Source organism: Oncorhynchus keta, unplaced genomic scaffold (assembly GCF_023373465.1).
Source record: "Oncorhynchus keta strain PuntledgeMale-10-30-2019 unplaced genomic scaffold, Oket_V2 Un_scaffold_9739_pilon_pilon, whole genome shotgun sequence".
In the NCBI taxonomy this organism is placed as follows: domain Eukaryota; kingdom Metazoa; phylum Chordata; class Actinopteri; order Salmoniformes; family Salmonidae; genus Oncorhynchus; species Oncorhynchus keta.
In genome coordinates, this window is record NW_026291018.1 from 314,806 (window position 1) to 333,505 (window position 18,700).

Below are 18,700 nucleotides of genomic sequence, written 5' to 3' on the forward strand. Positions count from 1 at the left end.
GCTGACAAGGTACAAATCTGTCGTTCTGCCCCTGAACAGGCAGTTAACCCACTGTTCCTAGGCAGTCATTGAAAATAAGAATTTGTTCTTAACTGACTTGCCTCGTTCAATAAAGGTAAAATAAAAATACGCTATTGTCCGGTTGAAATATTATCGATTATTTAGACAATTGACAACATGAGGATAAATTAAAAACATTGTTTGACATGTTTCGAGGAACTTTACCGGTACTATTAGGATGTATTCATCTGCATGGTTTGACCGCCTCGGAGCCAGTGGATTACTGAACAAAACGCACCAACAAAACAGAGTTTTTGGGATATAAAGAGGGACTTTATCGAACAAAACGGAAATAGCTGGGACTCTTGTGACTGCAACCATATGAAGACCTTCAAAAGGTAAGTGATTCATTTTTTCGCTATTTCTGACTTCTGTAATTCCTTTACTTGGTTGTAAAATGTTAGTATGGAGGTGCTATCCTCACATAATAGCATTGTTTGCTTTCGCCGAAAAGCCTTTTTGAAATCTGACATGTTGGCTGTATTCACAACAAGTGTAGCTTTTATTTGCTATCTTGCATGTGCGTTTTAATGAAAGTTTGATTTTTATAGTAATTTATATGAATTTGGCGCTCTGCATTTTCCCTGGCTTTTGGCCCGGTGGGACCCTAGCATCCCACATATCCCTGAGAGGTTAACAAGAAGTTCATCATCTTTAAGCCGATGTATAACACTTGTATTTTTTATTAATGTTTATTATGACTACATCTGCAAATTCACCGGATTTTGTCGATGTGGGTCGCTAGTGGAACGCCTGCGCCAGAAAGATTAAAGAGAGTGGGTGGGAGGGAGCATGCGTATGAGCTGTACGACTCTGTATGCTACGTGTCTGTACTGTAGTGTAGCGTGTCAGAGGAGATAGAGCAGTATGCTGGTCCAGCACCATCTTGCGGCCTACAGTGTCTCCCTGGCCTATCCCAGCAGCCCAGAGAAAGAGAGAAAGAGAGAGAGAGCGCGCGAGTGAGCAGAGAAGTCTGCCAGAGTGAAGTGAACCATGAGCTTTTACCGTAAGGCATGAGTCACCCAGCCCACAGACCTAGGCCTCTCACTCTCTCATTTCACCCCCCCCCTCCCCACTTCACTCTCTTCAACTCTCTATAACTTCTTTAGAAGTTAAGTCAATTGAGAAACAATTGTCATTTACAAAAATAAATAAAAACACCTCAGTCCACCTCTCTGACCTGCACTCTCTCCCCTCTCACCAATTATTTCTCCTTCTCTCCCTCTTTCCTTCTCTATCCTGCTCCCCGTCTTTATCTGTGCCAGATCAGTCCCACTCAGGCCCTGCCAGGTCTTCATCGCTCCACCATTACAGGAAATAGCTCTGGTCAGCACAACTCAAAGCTCTTCAGACAGTACTAACACACAACAGAACTCTTTCAGACTCCCTCTAACCAGCAAACAAGAAAAACAAGTGCCAAAAATGTTACATTTTAAGAAAAAGGAAATGAAGGACAAACATGAAATCTTAACAGGAAATGTATCTAGACTACAAACTACCAAATATATGACCTGCTGAATCACTGAATGTTTGAAACACTACACACAGAACAGTTTTTTCCGGATCAAAACGGGGCTTAGGTGGTGGGCGTGGCCAAACAAAACATTTAGAGGCCCTCCTGTTGGCCGCAGTGACAAAATGGAACCGTTTTAATGCCAATCTCCTGCAATCCTACACATTTAGCCATGACGCTTAGAGACAAAAATTCCATTTTAAAGCACATTTCCTGCAATTCTACACATTTTGCCATGGTTTATGCTAATCGGAGTGACTCAACATTATAACAAAGTCAATGGGGGCCTCAAGCCATAAGTAACATACTCCTGAAGGCATCATTTTTACATTTTAGATTCTCCCTGACTGTCTAGCTTTGATCCATAGGTCCATTATCTTTTGGGTATACCTCCCATTTTGTTTTAGTTTACACTGAAAAAGATGTGGCCAGGGCAATAAATTGCAATGTCCGTACTGTGAGACGCCTAAGACAGCGCTACAGGGAGACAGGACGGACTGCGGATCAACACCTGCACAGGATCGGTACATCCGAACATCACACCTGTGGGACAGGTACAGGATGACGACAACAACAACAAGTTACACCAGGAACTCACAATCCCTCCATCAGTGCTCAGACTGTCCGCAATAGGCTGAGAGGCTGGACTGAGGACTTGTAGGCCTGTTGTAAGGCAGGTCCTCACCAGACATCATCATTGTCAACAATGTCGCCTATGAGCACAAACCCCCCGTCGCTGGACCAGACAGGACTGGCAAAAAGTGCTCTTCACTGACGAGTCACGGTTTTTTCTCACTAGAGATGATGGTCGGATTTGCGTTTATCGTCGAAGGAATGAGCATTACACCGAGGCCTGTACTCTGGAGCAGGATCGATTTGGAGGTGGAGGGTCCGTCATGGTCTGGGGCGGTGAGTCACAGCATCCTTAGACTGAGCTTGTTGTCATTGCAGGCAATCTCAACGCTGTGCATTACAGGGAAGACATCCTCCTCCCTCATGTGGTGCCCTTCCTGCAGGCTCATCCTGACATGACCCTCCAGCATGACAATACCACCAGCCGTACTCTTAGTTCTGTGCGTGATTTCCTGCAAGACAGGAATGTCAGTGTTCTGCCATGGCCAGCGAAGAGCCCGGATCTCAATCCCATTGAGCACGTCTGGGACCTGTTGGATCGGAGGGTGAGGGCTAGGGCCATTCCCCCCAGAAATGTCCAGGAGCTTGCAGGTGCCTTGGTGGAAGAGTGTAGTAACATCTCACAGCAAGAACTGGCAAATGTAGTGCAGTCCATGAGGAGGAGATGCACTGCAGTTTTTAATACATCTGATGGCCACACCAGATACTTACTGTTACTTTTGATTTCGACCCCCCCTTTGTTTAGGGACACTATTTATGTTAGTCACATGTCTGTGGAACTTGTTCAGTTTATGTCTCAGTTGTTGAATCTTATGTCCATACAAATATTAACACATGTTAAGTTTGCTGAAAATAAAATGCAGTTGACAGTGAGAGGACAATTCTTTTTTTTGCTGAGTTTATATAGCGTAGCCTAGTGGTTAGAGCGTTGGACTAGTAACCGGAAGGTTGCGAGTTCAAACCCCCGAGCTGACAAGGTACAAATCTGTCGTTCTGCCCCTGAACAGGCAGTTAACCCACTGTTCCCAGGCCGTCATTGAAAATAAGAATATGTTCTTAACTGACTTGCCTGGTTAAATAAAGGTAAAAATTAAATAAAAAAAATAAATAAAAAAATATTGGTCATGGCTACCGAGTGGCGCACAATGGGATTGCCTTGTAGTTCTCCAGCTGTATCCACTGAAATAGCGGTGGGCACGCAAGGCTCATGGCACGAGGGCATGGGGCACAGGATGGGCTGTAGAACCACGCACAGAAGACGGACCTAGCCCATGTGGAAGAGAGGAGGAGGAAGGGGAGGGAGGGTGGACCCCCGCCCCACCCCACTGGGTAGCACAGAGCAACACTTTAAGCGGCATTGCACTAATAATGGCGCTGACTAGGGAAACAATCCCACTCTTCTTAGTGCCAGTCTGCACGTTCAAACTAAAACAACGTAACTAATTATGGCACGAAAAATTGAGGGCCTTTATTCAGATAACAAATCGCTCACTTTTGTTTGGGCCTACTGAGTGGCGCAGCCGTCTAAGACACTGCATCGCAGTGCAAAATGCGTTGCTACAGATGCAGGTTTGATACCCGTGCCGGCCTCCACCGGGAGATCCATGAGGCGGCGGCTTTTGGTTTTAATGAATGAATTAATTAATTAAGAATCCCCCAATATGTAATTATTGGTGGAGAGTCATGTCATATTTTTCAATATACTGTAGGCCTACTATAGGCGACATGAGTCTCACTAGTGTTGAGTAATGTGCTGTTAAAAGTGGTGGAGGTCTTATTTACATTTACATTTACATTTAAGTCATTTAGCAGACGCTCTTATCCAGAGCGACTTACAAATTGCATAATGAAGTTAGAAGCAATAGAATTTGAAGCAATAGCCTCCAACTATTTTAGCACCATTTTGCGCTGCTCTAAGACAAGCATAGGGCCCAGTCTTGATAAATTTTGTTTCGGTACTGGTTAGAAGACTACAATTATAGAATTAGGGTATAGAAATGTTGTGCTTTTAGTGTAACCTTTATTTAACGAGGCAAGTCAGTTAAGAACAAATTCTTATTTACAAGGACAGCCTACTCCTTCCTCCCAGTCAGGGAATTGAACCCCGGACTCCCGTGTGCCAGCACGACACGGGGATTCTTTAGTTGAATAGCCTAGTACTGTAGCCTACTCCCGACTGTCACGTTGTACAGCGCCATATTTTCTGTTCCATCGTTATTTATTTAAAAAGTATATTGAAGATAGAAGCAATAGGATTTGAAGCAATAGCTATTTCAGCATCCTTTCGCGTTGCTATGAAACAACACGGGGACTGGTCTTGACAGACTTTTATTTTCACTGAATCTCCGTTTGGGTATTGGTTACACTACAATTAGGGTGAGGAAATGTTATGCCCCTTAGATATTAATTTAGAATCCTCCAATCCTCTTATGCTCTTAGTACTGTAGCCTACTCCTGGCTGTCACGCTGTACAGCGACATATTTTCCGTTCCATCCTAACGGTAACCCTGAGGGTTTCATTTTTCTTGGAATATAAACACCATAATATTAATCAACTGAATTACGCTAAATTTCTTAACTTGTTGTAACTCCCATCCCGTGAACGGGATCGTTGTCATCATCTGACACTAATTAGCATAACGCAATGGACATAAATATTACTAGAAAATATTCCTATGAGTGTGTAGCTAACATGATGTAGCCAAGACTCCCAGTACAGCATGAGTGTGGAGCTAACATGATGTAGCCCAGACTCCCAGTACAGCATGAGTGTGGAGCTAACATGATGCAGCACAGACTCCCAGTACAGTATGAGTGTGGAGCTAACATGATGCAGCACAGACTCCCAGTACAGTATGAGTGTGGAGCTAACATGATGCAGCACAGACTCCCAGTACAGCATGAGTGGGGAGCTAACATGATGCAGCACAGACTCCCAGTACAGTATGAGTGTGTAGCTAACATGATGTGGCCCAGACTCCCAGTACAGCATGAGTGTGTAGCTAACATGATGCAGCCCAGACTCCCAGTACAAGCTAAGTGGAGCTAACATGATACAGCCCAGACTCCCAGTACAAGCTAAGTGGAGCTAACATGATGCAGCCCAGACTCCCAGTACAAGTTAAGTGGAGCTAACATGATGCAGCCCAGACTCCCAGTACAAGCTAAGTGGAGCTAACATGATGCAGCCCAGACTCCCAGTACAGCATGAGTGTGGAGCTAACATGATGTAGCCCAGACTCCCAGTACAGGCTAAGTGGAGCTAACATGATACAGCCCAGACTCCCAGTACAGCATGAGTGTGGAGCTAACATGATGTAGCCCAGACTCCCAGTACAGGCTAAGTGGAGCTAACATGATACAGCCCAGACTCCCAGTACAGGCTAAGTGGAGCTAACATGATGTAGCCCAGACTCCCAGTACAGGCTAAGTGGAGCTAACATGATGTAGCCCAGACTCCCAGTACAGGCTAAGTGGAGCTAACATGATGTAGCCCAGACTCCCAGTACAGGCTAAGTGGAGCTAACATGATACAGCCCAGACTCCCAGTACAGGCTAAGTGGAGCTAACATGATACAGCCCAGACTCCCAGTACAGGCTAAGTGGAGCTAACATGATGTAGCCCAGACTCCCAGTACAGGCTAAGTGGAGCTAACATGATACAGCCCAGACTCCCAGTACAGGCTAAGTGGAGCTAACATGATGTAGCCCAGACTCCCAGTACAGGCTAAGTGGAGCTAACATGATGTAGCCCAGACTCCCAGTACAGGCTAAGTGGAGCTAACATGATGTAGCCCAGACTCCCAGTACAGGCTAAGTGGAGCTAACATGATACAGCCCAGACTCCCAGTACAGGCTAAGTGGAGCTAACATGATGTAGCCCAGACTCCCAGTACAGGCTAAGTGGAGCTAACATGATGTAGCCCAGACTCCCAGTACAGGCTAAGTGGAGCTAACATGATGTAGCCCAGACTCCCAGTACAGGCTAAGTGGAGCTAACATGATACAGCCCAGACTCCCAGTACAGGCTAAGTGGAGCTAACATGATGTAGCCCAGACTCCCAGTACAGGCTAAGTGGAGCTAACATGATACAGCCCAGACTCCCAGTACAGGCTAAGTGGAGCTAACATGATGTAGCCCAGACTCCCAGTACAGGCTAAGTGGAGCAGGCACGGTGCACTCGCACTATAAGGTGGACATTGGCTGCGCTGATAGACAGACTTGATCAATGAGACACATTTGACAGAAGTACCGGAAATAAAATAAATTCTAGTCCCGAACCATTTTTCATGTTCTAGTATTGAAAAAGTACAGAATGTTCGGTATACCATGCAACACTTTTAGGCGGCCCGCCCAATACTTTTCTATGCAGAAAAAACCCTGCACACACAAACTTTACTTATAGTAACTAAGTATGACTGAGTTGAAATCTTTAGACTGGTCTTCAGGTTGTTTAAATCAGATCAAATCTCTCTCACACACGCCAGCTGTGTTTACTCTCCGCCCCTCCACAGTGGCCCCCTGCTGTAATTTACTCTCTATATTTAGAATCCCAGGCCAGGTAGAGCACATTCAAAACAAACAACGAACACAACAACAGATCCTTCCACACAGCGGTGCACACAGCCCTGCAGGTGAACTAGACAGCAGTCTGAAGCACAGTGTGATACACAGCAGACCCAAGGAAACAGGCAAGGAAACAACAATGGCATATACACTACACATATCTAAAAGGAGAATGCAAAGTGGCAGACTAAACTAAATACGGGGAAAACACTTGAACATCAATTTAAGATATGAATCTCAGAAAAGCTCCACTAAATCAAATGTACAACACATAATCATAGAGAAAATAAGTTGGACAGTCAACTGTGGTCAAGTTCAGGGTTGTGGAACATTCCCAGAGGTCAAAAGGTCACAAAGGAAAAAGCTTAAAGTAAAGTGCTAACCTGTGTGCGAAACACCAGAGGATTTCTGACTCGAGTCAGGTTCGGGGCGTCCTGGTACAGTTGGAAGGGTCCCAGGGGGCAGCGGCTGACCCCTCTTCAGCAGCTGCTTGTGCTCCTGCTGGCGGAAGCGCGGAGGGATCTCTCTTGGCGGGTAACGCTGTTGGGCGGGCGAGGGCTGGGACTGCTGCTGGGCACTGGAGGGGGCGCGCTTGCCATTACTGCCACTGCTGCTGGTGGGGGGCACAGGCGGGGTGGCACTGGGGTTGGCGGGGGGAGGAGGGGTGGGGCCGGGCTTGGCTGAGTCTGGCACTGTGGAGGGAAGAGAGAGGAGGCAGGAAGTTAAGGCACCAGGCAGAAGCTGATTTTGATTTATTCAACACACACACACATTCACACATCCATATGCTTAGCAGTCTATTGATGATACGGAGGCATCATCAGCTCACCATCCCTCCATCTTAAGCATTAGTAGGCTTAAGGCAAAGCCCACTAACTGATCTTAGATCAGTGTTTATAAGGACAATCACATCCTAATCCTGGAAAAAGAGGGCCGTTTTAGAGCTACTCTTCCCTCTGTGACCCCCCCACCCATCCTACTGACCTAGCCGTGACTTCTCCTTCTCACATTTACATTCCACCCTGACCGTCTATTATGTCTCCGCTTCCAGCCCCTATGACAAACTCCACTCACCCACTTCCTCAGTCTAGCATTAACATAAGCCAGCTAGCACTGTTTAGCATGGTATGCTAGCTAATTACTCAACTCATTAATTTCCTCAGCAATAGCTAGCAAGCACCATTAAGCATGCTAATGTTTAGGTGCTAGCTAAGTACTATTTTCATGTATTGCCTCAACTGTTTTAGCTTCTTAGCAGCCTAGCATGCTAAGTACTGTACTCAATTTCCGGGCTCAATATTAGCAGTTTTGTAGGCTAGCACCTTAAGTATTATCAACAGTGGGGAAGTGCTCAAAAAGGTCAGGGCTCAATCCGTATGAGGAGAGACCAAGTAGCAAGAGGATCAGATTTGGAATGACAGGCATCAGGTGCATTATGGAAACGAGATGTATTCTGGTCATAATCTCTGTACTGGTGCTTACATAATAAATGTGATAGTCAGCAAAGAGCCGACTGCCACTCTTCCATTTAATTCATTAAATGCATGATAATGTTTACCATGCTAGTAAATTAGCGTTTTATTTTCGGGCACTAGAAAGGTCCTGAAATGGACACGAGCATGGGGCAGAGCGCTGACCTATTATACCAAGTAAAAAAGTCGCTCTGGATAAGAGCATCTGCTCAATTACCAATATGTTCATGTATGTGTAAGTGTACTGAGTAGAAACCATGGTGAGAGTAAAAGACAAAAGGGTTCAAAAACACAGCAAAAGAAGCTGACTATAACGCGCTCTGACAAATTCCTTACAAACAGATTATTGATTCATTGTTTTATGTTCCACTGTTTTGTTATGCTTCCCCAAAAAATAATTCACCAAAATAGTGATTGAAATAACTTGGGAATAGAGGAATGAATGCTCACAGACACACATTGACAGTAGTGGGATGCAAGTCTAAACAAAGACATGCCTGTTAAATCACACAGCCAGAGGGAGCAAGAGAGAAAGATCTGGCATGGCAACACTAGTAAAAACATCACCAGGATGCAGGAACACAGACCAGAAGCCAAACAAACCAGCGTGAGATTGTGATGTGTTTTACAGTACGAGAGAATCAATGTGTGAGACAGGAAACAATCCTGTGGCTAAATAATCTCACAAAGTAAAAAGCTCATTATAAACTGGGTGGTTTGAGCCCTGAATGCTGACTGGCGGACAGCTGTGGTATATCAGACCATATGACACTTTTTTTTTACTGCTCTAATTACATTGGTAACCAGTTTATAATAGCAATAAGGCACCTCGGGGGGTTGTGGTATTGCGTTGTGCCCAAGAACAGCCCTTGGCCGTGGTATATTGCCCATATACCACACACCCCCCCAGGCCTTATTGATTAAGTAACCCACAGAAAATTATGTGGGTTCTGAGTACGACGCTGTATGGGAACGGTGCTGCTCCATTGACCACTGCCCAATGTTTGTGCAGTGAACGGTGAACAGCTCACACACAGTTATGTAACCGGGAGGCCCACAGTAAGAGCACAGAACGGTGAACAGCTCACACACAGTTATGTAACCGGGAGGCCCACAGTAAGAGCACAGAACGGTGAACAGCTCACACACAGTTATGTAACCGGGAGGCCCACAGTAAGGGGGAAGAGCACAGAACGGTGAACAGCTCACACACACAGTTATGTAACCGGGAGGCCCACAGTAAGGGGAAGAGCACAGAACGGTGAACAGCTCACACACAGTTATGTAACCGGGAGGCCCACAGTAAGGGGGAAGAGCACAGAACGGTGAACAGCTCACACACACAGTTATGTAACCGGGAGGCCCACAGTAAGAGGGAAGAGCACAGAACGGTGAACAGCTCACACACAGTTATGTAACCGGGAGGCCCACAGTAAGGGGGAAGAGCACAGAACGGTGAACAGCTCACACACAGTTATGTAACCGGGAGGCCCACAGTAAGGGGGAAGAGCACAGAACGGTGGGGGAAGAGCACAGAACGGTGAACAGCTCACACACAGTTATGTAACCGGGAGGCCCACAGTAAGGGGGAAGAGCACAGAACGGTGAACAGCTCACACACAGTTATGTAACCGGGAGGCCCACAGTAAGGGGGAAGAGCACAGAACGGTGAACAGCTCACACACAGTTATGTAACCGGGAGGCCCACAGTGAACAGCTCACACACAGTTATGTAACCGGGAGGCCCACAGTAGGGGAAAGAGCACAGAACGGTGAACAGCTCACACACAGTTATGTAACCTGGAGGCCCACAGGGGGAAGAGCACGGGAGGCCCACAGTAAGGGGGAAGAGCACGGTGAACAGCTCACACACACAGTTATGTAACCGGGAGGCCCACAGTAAGGGGGAAGAGCACAGAACGGTGAACAGCTCACACACAGTTATGTAACCGGGAGGCCCACAGTAAGGGGGAAGAGCACAGAACGGTGAACAGCTCACACACACAGTTATGTAACCGGGAGGCCCACAGTAAGGGGGAAGAGCACAGAACGGTGAACAGCTCACACACAGTTATGTAACCGGGAGGCCCACAGTAAGGGGGAAGAGCACAGAACGGTGAACAGCTCACACACACAGTTATGTAACCGGGAGGCCCACAGTAAGGGGGAAGAGCACAGAACGGTGAACAGCTCACACACAGTTATGTAACCGGGAGGCCCACAGTAAGGGGGAAGAGCACAGAACGGTGAACAGCTCACACACAGTTATGTAACCGGGAGGCCCACAGTAAGGGGGAAGAGCACAGAACGGTGAACAGCTCACACACAGTTATGTAACCGGGAGGCCCACAGTAAGGGGGAAGAGCACAGAACGGTGAACAGCTCACACACAGTTATGTAACCGGGAGGCCCACAGTAAGGGGGAAGAGCACAGAACGGTGAACAGCTCACACACAGTTATGTAACCGGGAGGCCCACAGCAAGGGGGAAGAGCACAGAACGGTGAACAGCTCACACACAGTTATGTAACCGGGAGACCCACAGTAAGAGGGAAGAGCACAGAACGGTGAACAACTCTCACACAGTTATGTAACCGGGAGACCCACAGTAAGGGGGAAGAGCACAGAACGGTGAACAGCTCACACACAGTTATGTAACCGGGAGACCCACAGTAAGGGGGAAGAGCACAGAACGGTGTCATACAAAAACATGTCTTTAACCTTTATTTTAGCAGGGAGTCATACTGAGACCAATGTCTCTTATAAAGAGGCCTGTAATTACAAAATATACATATTAATACAACATGAAAAGCAGAGATACACAACAGTCATAGAAAACGAACAAACACATTTTTTTCACAAGTAAGGTGCAAAGAAACTAACAGCAGATTTACCTAACTGTGTAGAGACAAAGGAATTTCCAGAGTTAGCCATCCCTGAGACTGGGGTAACCCCATTTTTTTGGCCAGAATTTCTGGCGACCCCACCCCAAATCGAAACAACCTTAAAATAAAAAAGTACATTTAGATTCACATCCACAAATAACCTTCAATTCAAATATCTTATCGAAGCACCAATAAATACCTTTACTCAATGATAGATTATTAGAAAAATACTTTCTCAATACATTTGCATTAGGGATGCTACCGGTTAATCGGTTAGCCACCAAAAACACATTTGACCGGTCTTGCTTATCGGTCTAGAGTAAATTTGCATAATTTTGTGGAATAAAAAAATAGGTTTGTGTGTATTTGTTAGTCTTCATGCATTTTAATTTATCACAGGCGCACAGCAGACACAGCCTAGTTTGTGGAGCGGAATAGCCTACCATCTGTCAGACAGCACAAGAGTAGCTCCTCAAAAAGCCTGCGTAGGCTACTGGAGTGAATTCAGCACTACTTTGCTGTGTGAGGTTGAAACCTGAACGTTTTCACTTTACGTCAAATAAATCAGTCTTCCCTTGCTTCAAAGTAGCCTTGCGAACATCCATCCATAGAAACGGGAGGCAATTATTTTATTGGTTTTCATATCAACATTCTTATGTTGTCCAGAAGCCAAATGCATTATCCTAGTCATATTAGCAACCCATCATAGTAGCTGCTATTATATTCCCCCTCTTTCTACGTTTCTAAAAGAGATGTTCATCTCTGTCATCTCTGTCACATATGGAACTGCTCACATTAGGTGTTCTGTTGAGAACGGTGTTTCCCGCTAATTGCATTTGGGTAAATCTTTGAAAATTAAGTTTTATTAGGTGCTTCATTATAGGAGTTGCGTGTTCAATAACAGGCTATAGACAATAACAGGCTTCATCAATAAGTGCATCGATGACGTCGTCTCCACAGTGACAGTACGTACATACATACATACCCCAACCAGAAGCCATGGATTACAGGCAACCTCCTCCCTGAGCTAAAGGCTAGAGCTGCCGCTTTCAAGGAGTGGGACTAACCAGGAGGCTTATAAGAAATCCCGCTATACCCTCCGACGAACCATCAAACAGGCAAAGGGTTTTAAAATAAATACAGGACTAAGATCGAATCGTACTACACAGGCTCTGAACATCGACAGATGTGGCAGGGCTGACAAACCATTACAGACCACAAAGCGAAGCACAGCTGAGAGCTGTCCAGTTACACAAGCCTCAACACCAGTATCCCAGAAACCCTAGACCAACTCCAATTTGCATACTGCCCTAACAGATCCACAGAAGATGCAATCTCTATTGCACTTCACACTGCCCTTTCCCCCCCTGGACAAAGGGAACACCTATTTGAGAATGCTGTTCATTGACTACAGCTCAGCATTCAACACAATAGTGCCCTCAAAGGACCCTGGGACTAAACACATCCCTCTGCAACTGGATCCTGGACTTCCTAACGGGCCGCCCCCAGGTGGTAAGGGCAGGTAGCAACACATCTGCCACGCTGATCCTCAACACAGGGGCCCCTCAGGGGTGCGTACTCAGTCCACTCCTGTACTCCCTGTTCACTCATGACTGCACAGCCAGGCACGACTCCAACACCATCATTAATTTCTGATGACAGTGGTAGGCCTGATCACCAACAACAATGAGACAGCCTATAGGGAAGAGGTCAGAGACCTGGCCGTGTGGTGCCAGGACAACAACCTCTCCCTCAACATGATCAAGACAAAAGGAGATGATTGTGGACTAAAAGAAAAAGAGGACCGAGCACGCCCCCATTCTCATCGACGGGGTTGGAGTGGAGCAGGTTGAGAGCTTCCAAGTTCCTTGGTGTCCACATCACCAACAAACTAACAGGGTCCAAGCACACCAAGACAGTCATGACAAAACCCATTCCCTCTCAGGAGACTGAAAAGATTTGGTATGGGTCCTCAGATCCTCAAAAGGTTCTACAGCATCGAGAGCATCCTGACTGGTTGCATCACTGCCTGGTATGGCGACTGCTCGGCCTCCTACAGCAAGACACTACAGAGGGTAGTGCGTACGGCCCAGTACATCACTGGGGCAAAGCTTCCTGACATCCAGGCGGTGTCAGAGGAAGGCCCTAAAAATTGTCAAAGACTCCAGCCACCCTAGTCAGACTGTTCTCTCTGCTACCACACAGCTAGCGGTCCCGGAGCGCCAAGTCTCGGTCCAAGAGGCTACTAAACAGCTTCTAACCCCCAAGCCATAAGACCCCTGAACATCTAATCAAATGGATTCACAGACTATTTACACCGCTGCTACTCTCTGTTATTATCTATGCATAGTCACTGTAATAACTCTACCTACATGTACACAGTACCTCAACTACCCGGTGCCCCCGCACATTGACTCTGTACCGGTACCCAGCTGTATATGGTCCCGCCATTGTTATTTTACTGCTGCTCTTTAATTACTTGTTACTTTTATTTCTTATTCATATTTGTACTGCATTGTTGTTTCGGGGCTCGTAAGAGAGTATTTCACTGTCAGGTTTACACCCGTTGTATTCAACGCATGTGACTAATAACGTTTGATTTGATTTTTAAAATGTGATTTCCCCCCTGGTTCTCACTCACCGCAGCAGAGCATCATTGTGGGCTACAGCTGTTGCCACCAGCCCCCTGACCAGCTCCACCTCAGCCTGCCTGCAGCATAGGAACCAGGCAGGAAAGCTCGAGCTAGAGTGTGCCTCGCATCAGACTTCTCGCTCTCTACCTCTCCTCTCCTCTACTCCCTACCTCCCTCCTCATTCATCCATTCCTCATTGTTTATAGCCAAAGATGGCTACATTAGGCCAAGCAGATGGAAGGCATATATATTACGCTGGCTAATTCTCCCTGCTGCTGATTCAGAGGGGATTTTCCTGTTAAAACTGGGAGTATTCTACGTCCCGCCTTTAAATAGAACAGTGATGGGGACGGGTGGAGGGAGCAAAGAGGCGGGGCTAGCGGTCTGTTCTCTGGCTACACCAATCACAACATGGTGTAGAGAATAGTGTGTGTCACAGTCCCACCACCCCCGTGTCTGTCTATCTGTGTCTCTCTCTGAATCCAGCCCTCCCTCTAATCACCTTATAAATAGAGCACTATTCTTCCTCTGCACCCCTATTCTTCCTCTGCACCCCTATTCTTCCTCTGCACCCCTATTCTTCCTCTAAAAACAGAGTCTATGAGGTGTGATGAATACAGTGAAAGAGGTGGAAAAAAGTAGGAGATGGAAAGCGAGAAAAAAAAGAGATTACACAGTTCTAAGCTGTGCGATGAGCCTGTTTGGTAAGATACACAGTCGTCAGCTGGAGAGAGTTGTGTGGATTCCCAGTTCATCAAAGATGCACATCAAACTACAGCCCTGAGACCCTACAGCCTCACGCAAAGGAAGGGAATGGGATCCCATTTTACACTTTAAAAGAGCCCTTTATTTTCTGACGATCTCACACACACCAGGGGTCAAAAATCTGCATTTTCAAAACACAATAAAAAAATATATAAATAAACATTCTGTGTTTCAAACCATTTCACCTGCGTTTTATTTTGAAAGTCAGTGTTTTTTGCTTCAATAGTGATCGGGGTGCAACTATAGTTTTCCTTCACAGAAAATACATTAGTGAAACACATTCAGCAGACAGTAGCTTCATTTTCATCAGATGACAGAATTGCAAAGCTATTTGGCTCGTAGCCACACAAGTAAAAAAAGGAGGCCAAATGTCTGAAGTTTGAGGTGCCCTTAATCTGTCTGTCTGTGTCTGTGTGTGATCGCACCATGCAGACTGCTCTCCACTCATCAAATCGGGCCACACACACACACACACACACACACACACACAATTATAAGCTTTTCCATAGCTTACGTCTTTAAAATCGGCCAGAGAGAGGAACTGAATGGAGAGCTTTCATACCCGAGGCCTCGACAACAGCTCACAATGCTCTAAACAGGCTACTATTGCCCAATGTTTAGCGGGGAAACACATGGGTAGATCGGAGAGATGAATTACTAAGTCTTCTCTGTTATAATGGGCTGCGTTCAGGAGAGAAAGTGTTCAACTCCATTTCACAGCAGTGGCGGGTCTTGTAAAGCAAGTCACTACAAGTGTTAACTTTAATACTGTGGCATATTGGGTTCAGGGAAGCTATGGATGTAATAATAGAATGCAGCCAAGAAAAGGATGGGATGTGTCATGGCCTTACCAAGAGGGCAGCGTGCAATAGAGCTGAATACATTATTGAATAGCTTCACAATGCAGACCAATGAATGACAGTCAATGTTGGCAACAAAAACAACATCTGTTGCTTACAGGTAACGTCAGTCATATAGATACCAGGCCTAATCAGAACCAGATGAGCAAGTGGATTCATCACAGAAGAACACTGTATAAAGATACTGATCTGAAAATAAGATAAGAGACGGAGGTTAATGTAACAATCATATAAGAACGAGAGTGTGTGTGCATTTACACGCATGTATCCGTCGATGTTTGTGTGTGGAGTGTGTCTCTCCCTTTAGGGTCTCTGAAGGGCTCGTCTGTCTCCCCCTCCTCTCCTCAGCGTGTTGAGCTGAGCTGCCATACTGAGCAGAGGGCCTCAGAGGGGAGGTGGAGATGATAGGGCTTAATTAATCCTGATTAAATATGGGGCTGTAATTTCAAGGAACAGCTCTCTCCCAGGTGTCCTGATCCCTCAGAGGTCAGAGAGGCAGGAGGGCTGTAGTTTAGAGGAACAGCTCTCTGAGGGCTCCTGATAACTCATATAGAGTTCTAAAAGGCAGGAGGGCTGTAGTTTAGAGGAACAGCTCTCCGAGGGCTCCTGATAACTCATATAGAGTTCTAAAAGGCAGGAGGGCTGTAGTTTAGAGGAACAGCTCTCTGAGGGCTCCTGATAACTCATATAGAGTTCTAAAAGGCAGGAGGTCTGTAGTTTAGAGGAACAGCTCTCTGAGGGCTCCTGATAACTCATATAGAGTTCTAAAAGGCAGGAGGGCTGCAGTTTAGAGGAACAGTTTAGGGCTCCTGAGGAACAGGAGTCTGTAGTTTCTGAGGGCTCCTGAGGGCTCCTGATAACTCAGGAGGTCTGTAGTTTAGAGGAACAGTTCTGAAAGAGTTCTAAAAGGCAGGAGGTCTGTAGTTTAGAGGAACAGCTCTCTGAGGGCTCCTGATAACTCATATAGAGTTCTAAAAGGCAGGAGGTCTGTAGTTTAGAGGAACAGCTCTCTGAGGGCTCCTGATAACTCATATAGAGTTCTAAAAGGCAGGAGGTCTGTAGTTTAGAGGAACAGCTCTCTGAGGGCTCCTGATAACTCATATAGAGTTCTAAAAGGCAGGAGGACTCAAAACACCTTGGTCTGACTACTGTATATTGAAATGGCACTATACTTTTATTCAACCATTTAAAACATTTTAAAGATGCACTATGCAGATATCACCCCACCATTTCCTGGTTTCTAAAATTCTAATAGTTTGCCTAATTTCAGTTTGTGACAAAACAAGCAAGTATAATGTAGAGAATCATTGTATCATTTCAACCACTATGAAATATATTTTCCATAACCCAAAATATTGTATTTACGGCTGGTGTACAAAACCGAAAGTAAAATATGCAAAAACAACACTTACGAACGGGAACCATAGAAATAGAACACATAGAACAGATACAGTATACAGCTTCTTAGACTTGATTTAAATGAGAATGACTGATCGATAACACACGTCTATGTAGATTTGGTCAGGTCGCCCAAAAGGTTACATATTGCAGCTTTAAGGCTTTGAGTGTTTGTGTGCACCCAAGATGGAGGCCAGACAGACAGGATGAAGGCACAGGGACTGGAGCTGGTTCAGGTTAGCAGGACAGGAGACTTTTCTTTCACACACACCATTTCCCCATCATAAAACATTGGTGGAATGTGCTGGGGAGTAGCTGCAGCTGGTGGCTGGGAGAGAGAGAGAGACCTGTTCAGAGGTGGAACTCTCAGTCACACACACACGTAGGAGTGTCAATGTTATACAACTGACCTAATGAGAGATCCAACTGGCCCACTGCGTCCCCTATTCCAGTAACTCATTAAGTCCAACTCCTCTACCTGACTGCCCAGTTTCCTACACTCCACTGCTACTTCACCTGCCCACTCAACCCTGCCTGTCCACCCCATACATCATCCCACCACAACTCCCTCAGCAGCCAGCGCAAGCCTTACACTCGGCCTGCTCGCCTCAACGTACACAGCTATAGATTAATGTCTTCCTGAAGGTAGTGTGGGTTATGGACTGGTCGCTGGAAATGTCGGCTTTGGCTTGGACAACCCAGGAGTAGGTATGAACATGGATAACTGGGATCCCGGGACTGGTCACAGTTTCCCCAAAAACAAAATGACAAGACCCGGGAAATTAGCCTACAACATTCCCTCCCCAACGCCGCATTAATGCAATTCCAAAAAATACACAACATGTGCAGCACACACATAATTAACAGTGGGGGACTGCACACGCTGCCCACACACAGTTAATAAACCCTACAGGAAACATCTACAGCAGGCTACAGTAGGCCTACAAAATAACATGGGCCTCTTCGCGCTCTCATTTCCACAGTCACACATTACACAGGCCTATGCACAGGCATAGTGACGATATCTTGGTTTTAAACGCTTTAAAGTGGGCACTGGAATTATTACTGGTATTGAAACTTGGCATATTTTCAGGAAAATATGAATCCTTAGGAGTGAGTGAGAGAAAAATAAAACGGGCATCCATCACTGTGATGCCTAATGACAGCTCTCATATACAGCCACGGTCCTCTCAGTCATTTGTATAATTCACATCACTGTGATGCCTAATGACAGCTCTCATATACAGCCACGGTCCTCTCAGTCATTTGTATAATTCACATCACTGTGATGCCTAATGACAGCTCTCATATACAGCCACGGTCCTATCTCAGTCATTTGTATAATTCACATCACTGTGATGCCTAATGACAGCTCTCATATACAGCCACATCTCAGTCATTTGTATAATTCACATCACTGTGATGCCTAATGACAGCTCTCATATACAGCCACGGTCCTATCTCAGTCATTTGTATAATTCACATCACTGTGATGCCTAATGACAGCTCTCATATACAGCCACATCTCAGTCATTTGTATAATTCACATCACTGTGATGCCTAATGACAGCTCTCATATACAGCCACATCTCAGTCATTTGTATAATTCACATCACTGTGATGCCTAATGACAGCTCTCATATACAGCCACATCTCAGTCATTTGTATAATTCACATCACTGTGATGCCTAATGACAGCTCTCATATACAGCCACATCTCAGTCATTTGTATAATTCACATCACTGTGATGCCTAATGACAGCTGATGTCCTATCTCAGTCATTTGTATAATTATCATGACATGACAGCTCTCATATACAGCCACGGTCCTATCTCAGTCATTTGTATAATTCACATCACTGTGATGCCTAATGACAGCTCTCATATACAGCCACGGTCCTATCTCAGTCATTTG

The 18,700-nt window shown here is 45.8% G+C and overlaps 1 protein-coding gene across 8 annotated transcripts in view; it reads right to left on the reverse strand.

The window, feature by feature from the left end:
* Window positions 1–18,700, reverse strand: part of LOC118382940 (trinucleotide repeat-containing gene 6C protein-like) — an 86,062-nt gene that overhangs the window by 42,299 nt on the left and 25,063 nt on the right. For all 8 annotated transcript variants that reach the window (XM_052517757.1, XM_052517756.1, XM_052517761.1 and 5 more), the window contains exon 4: window positions 7,157–7,465. In XM_052517757.1, the coding sequence (XP_052373717.1) occupies window positions 7,157–7,465 (309 nt within the window). The remainder of the gene's footprint in view (window positions 1–7,156; window positions 7,466–18,700) is intronic.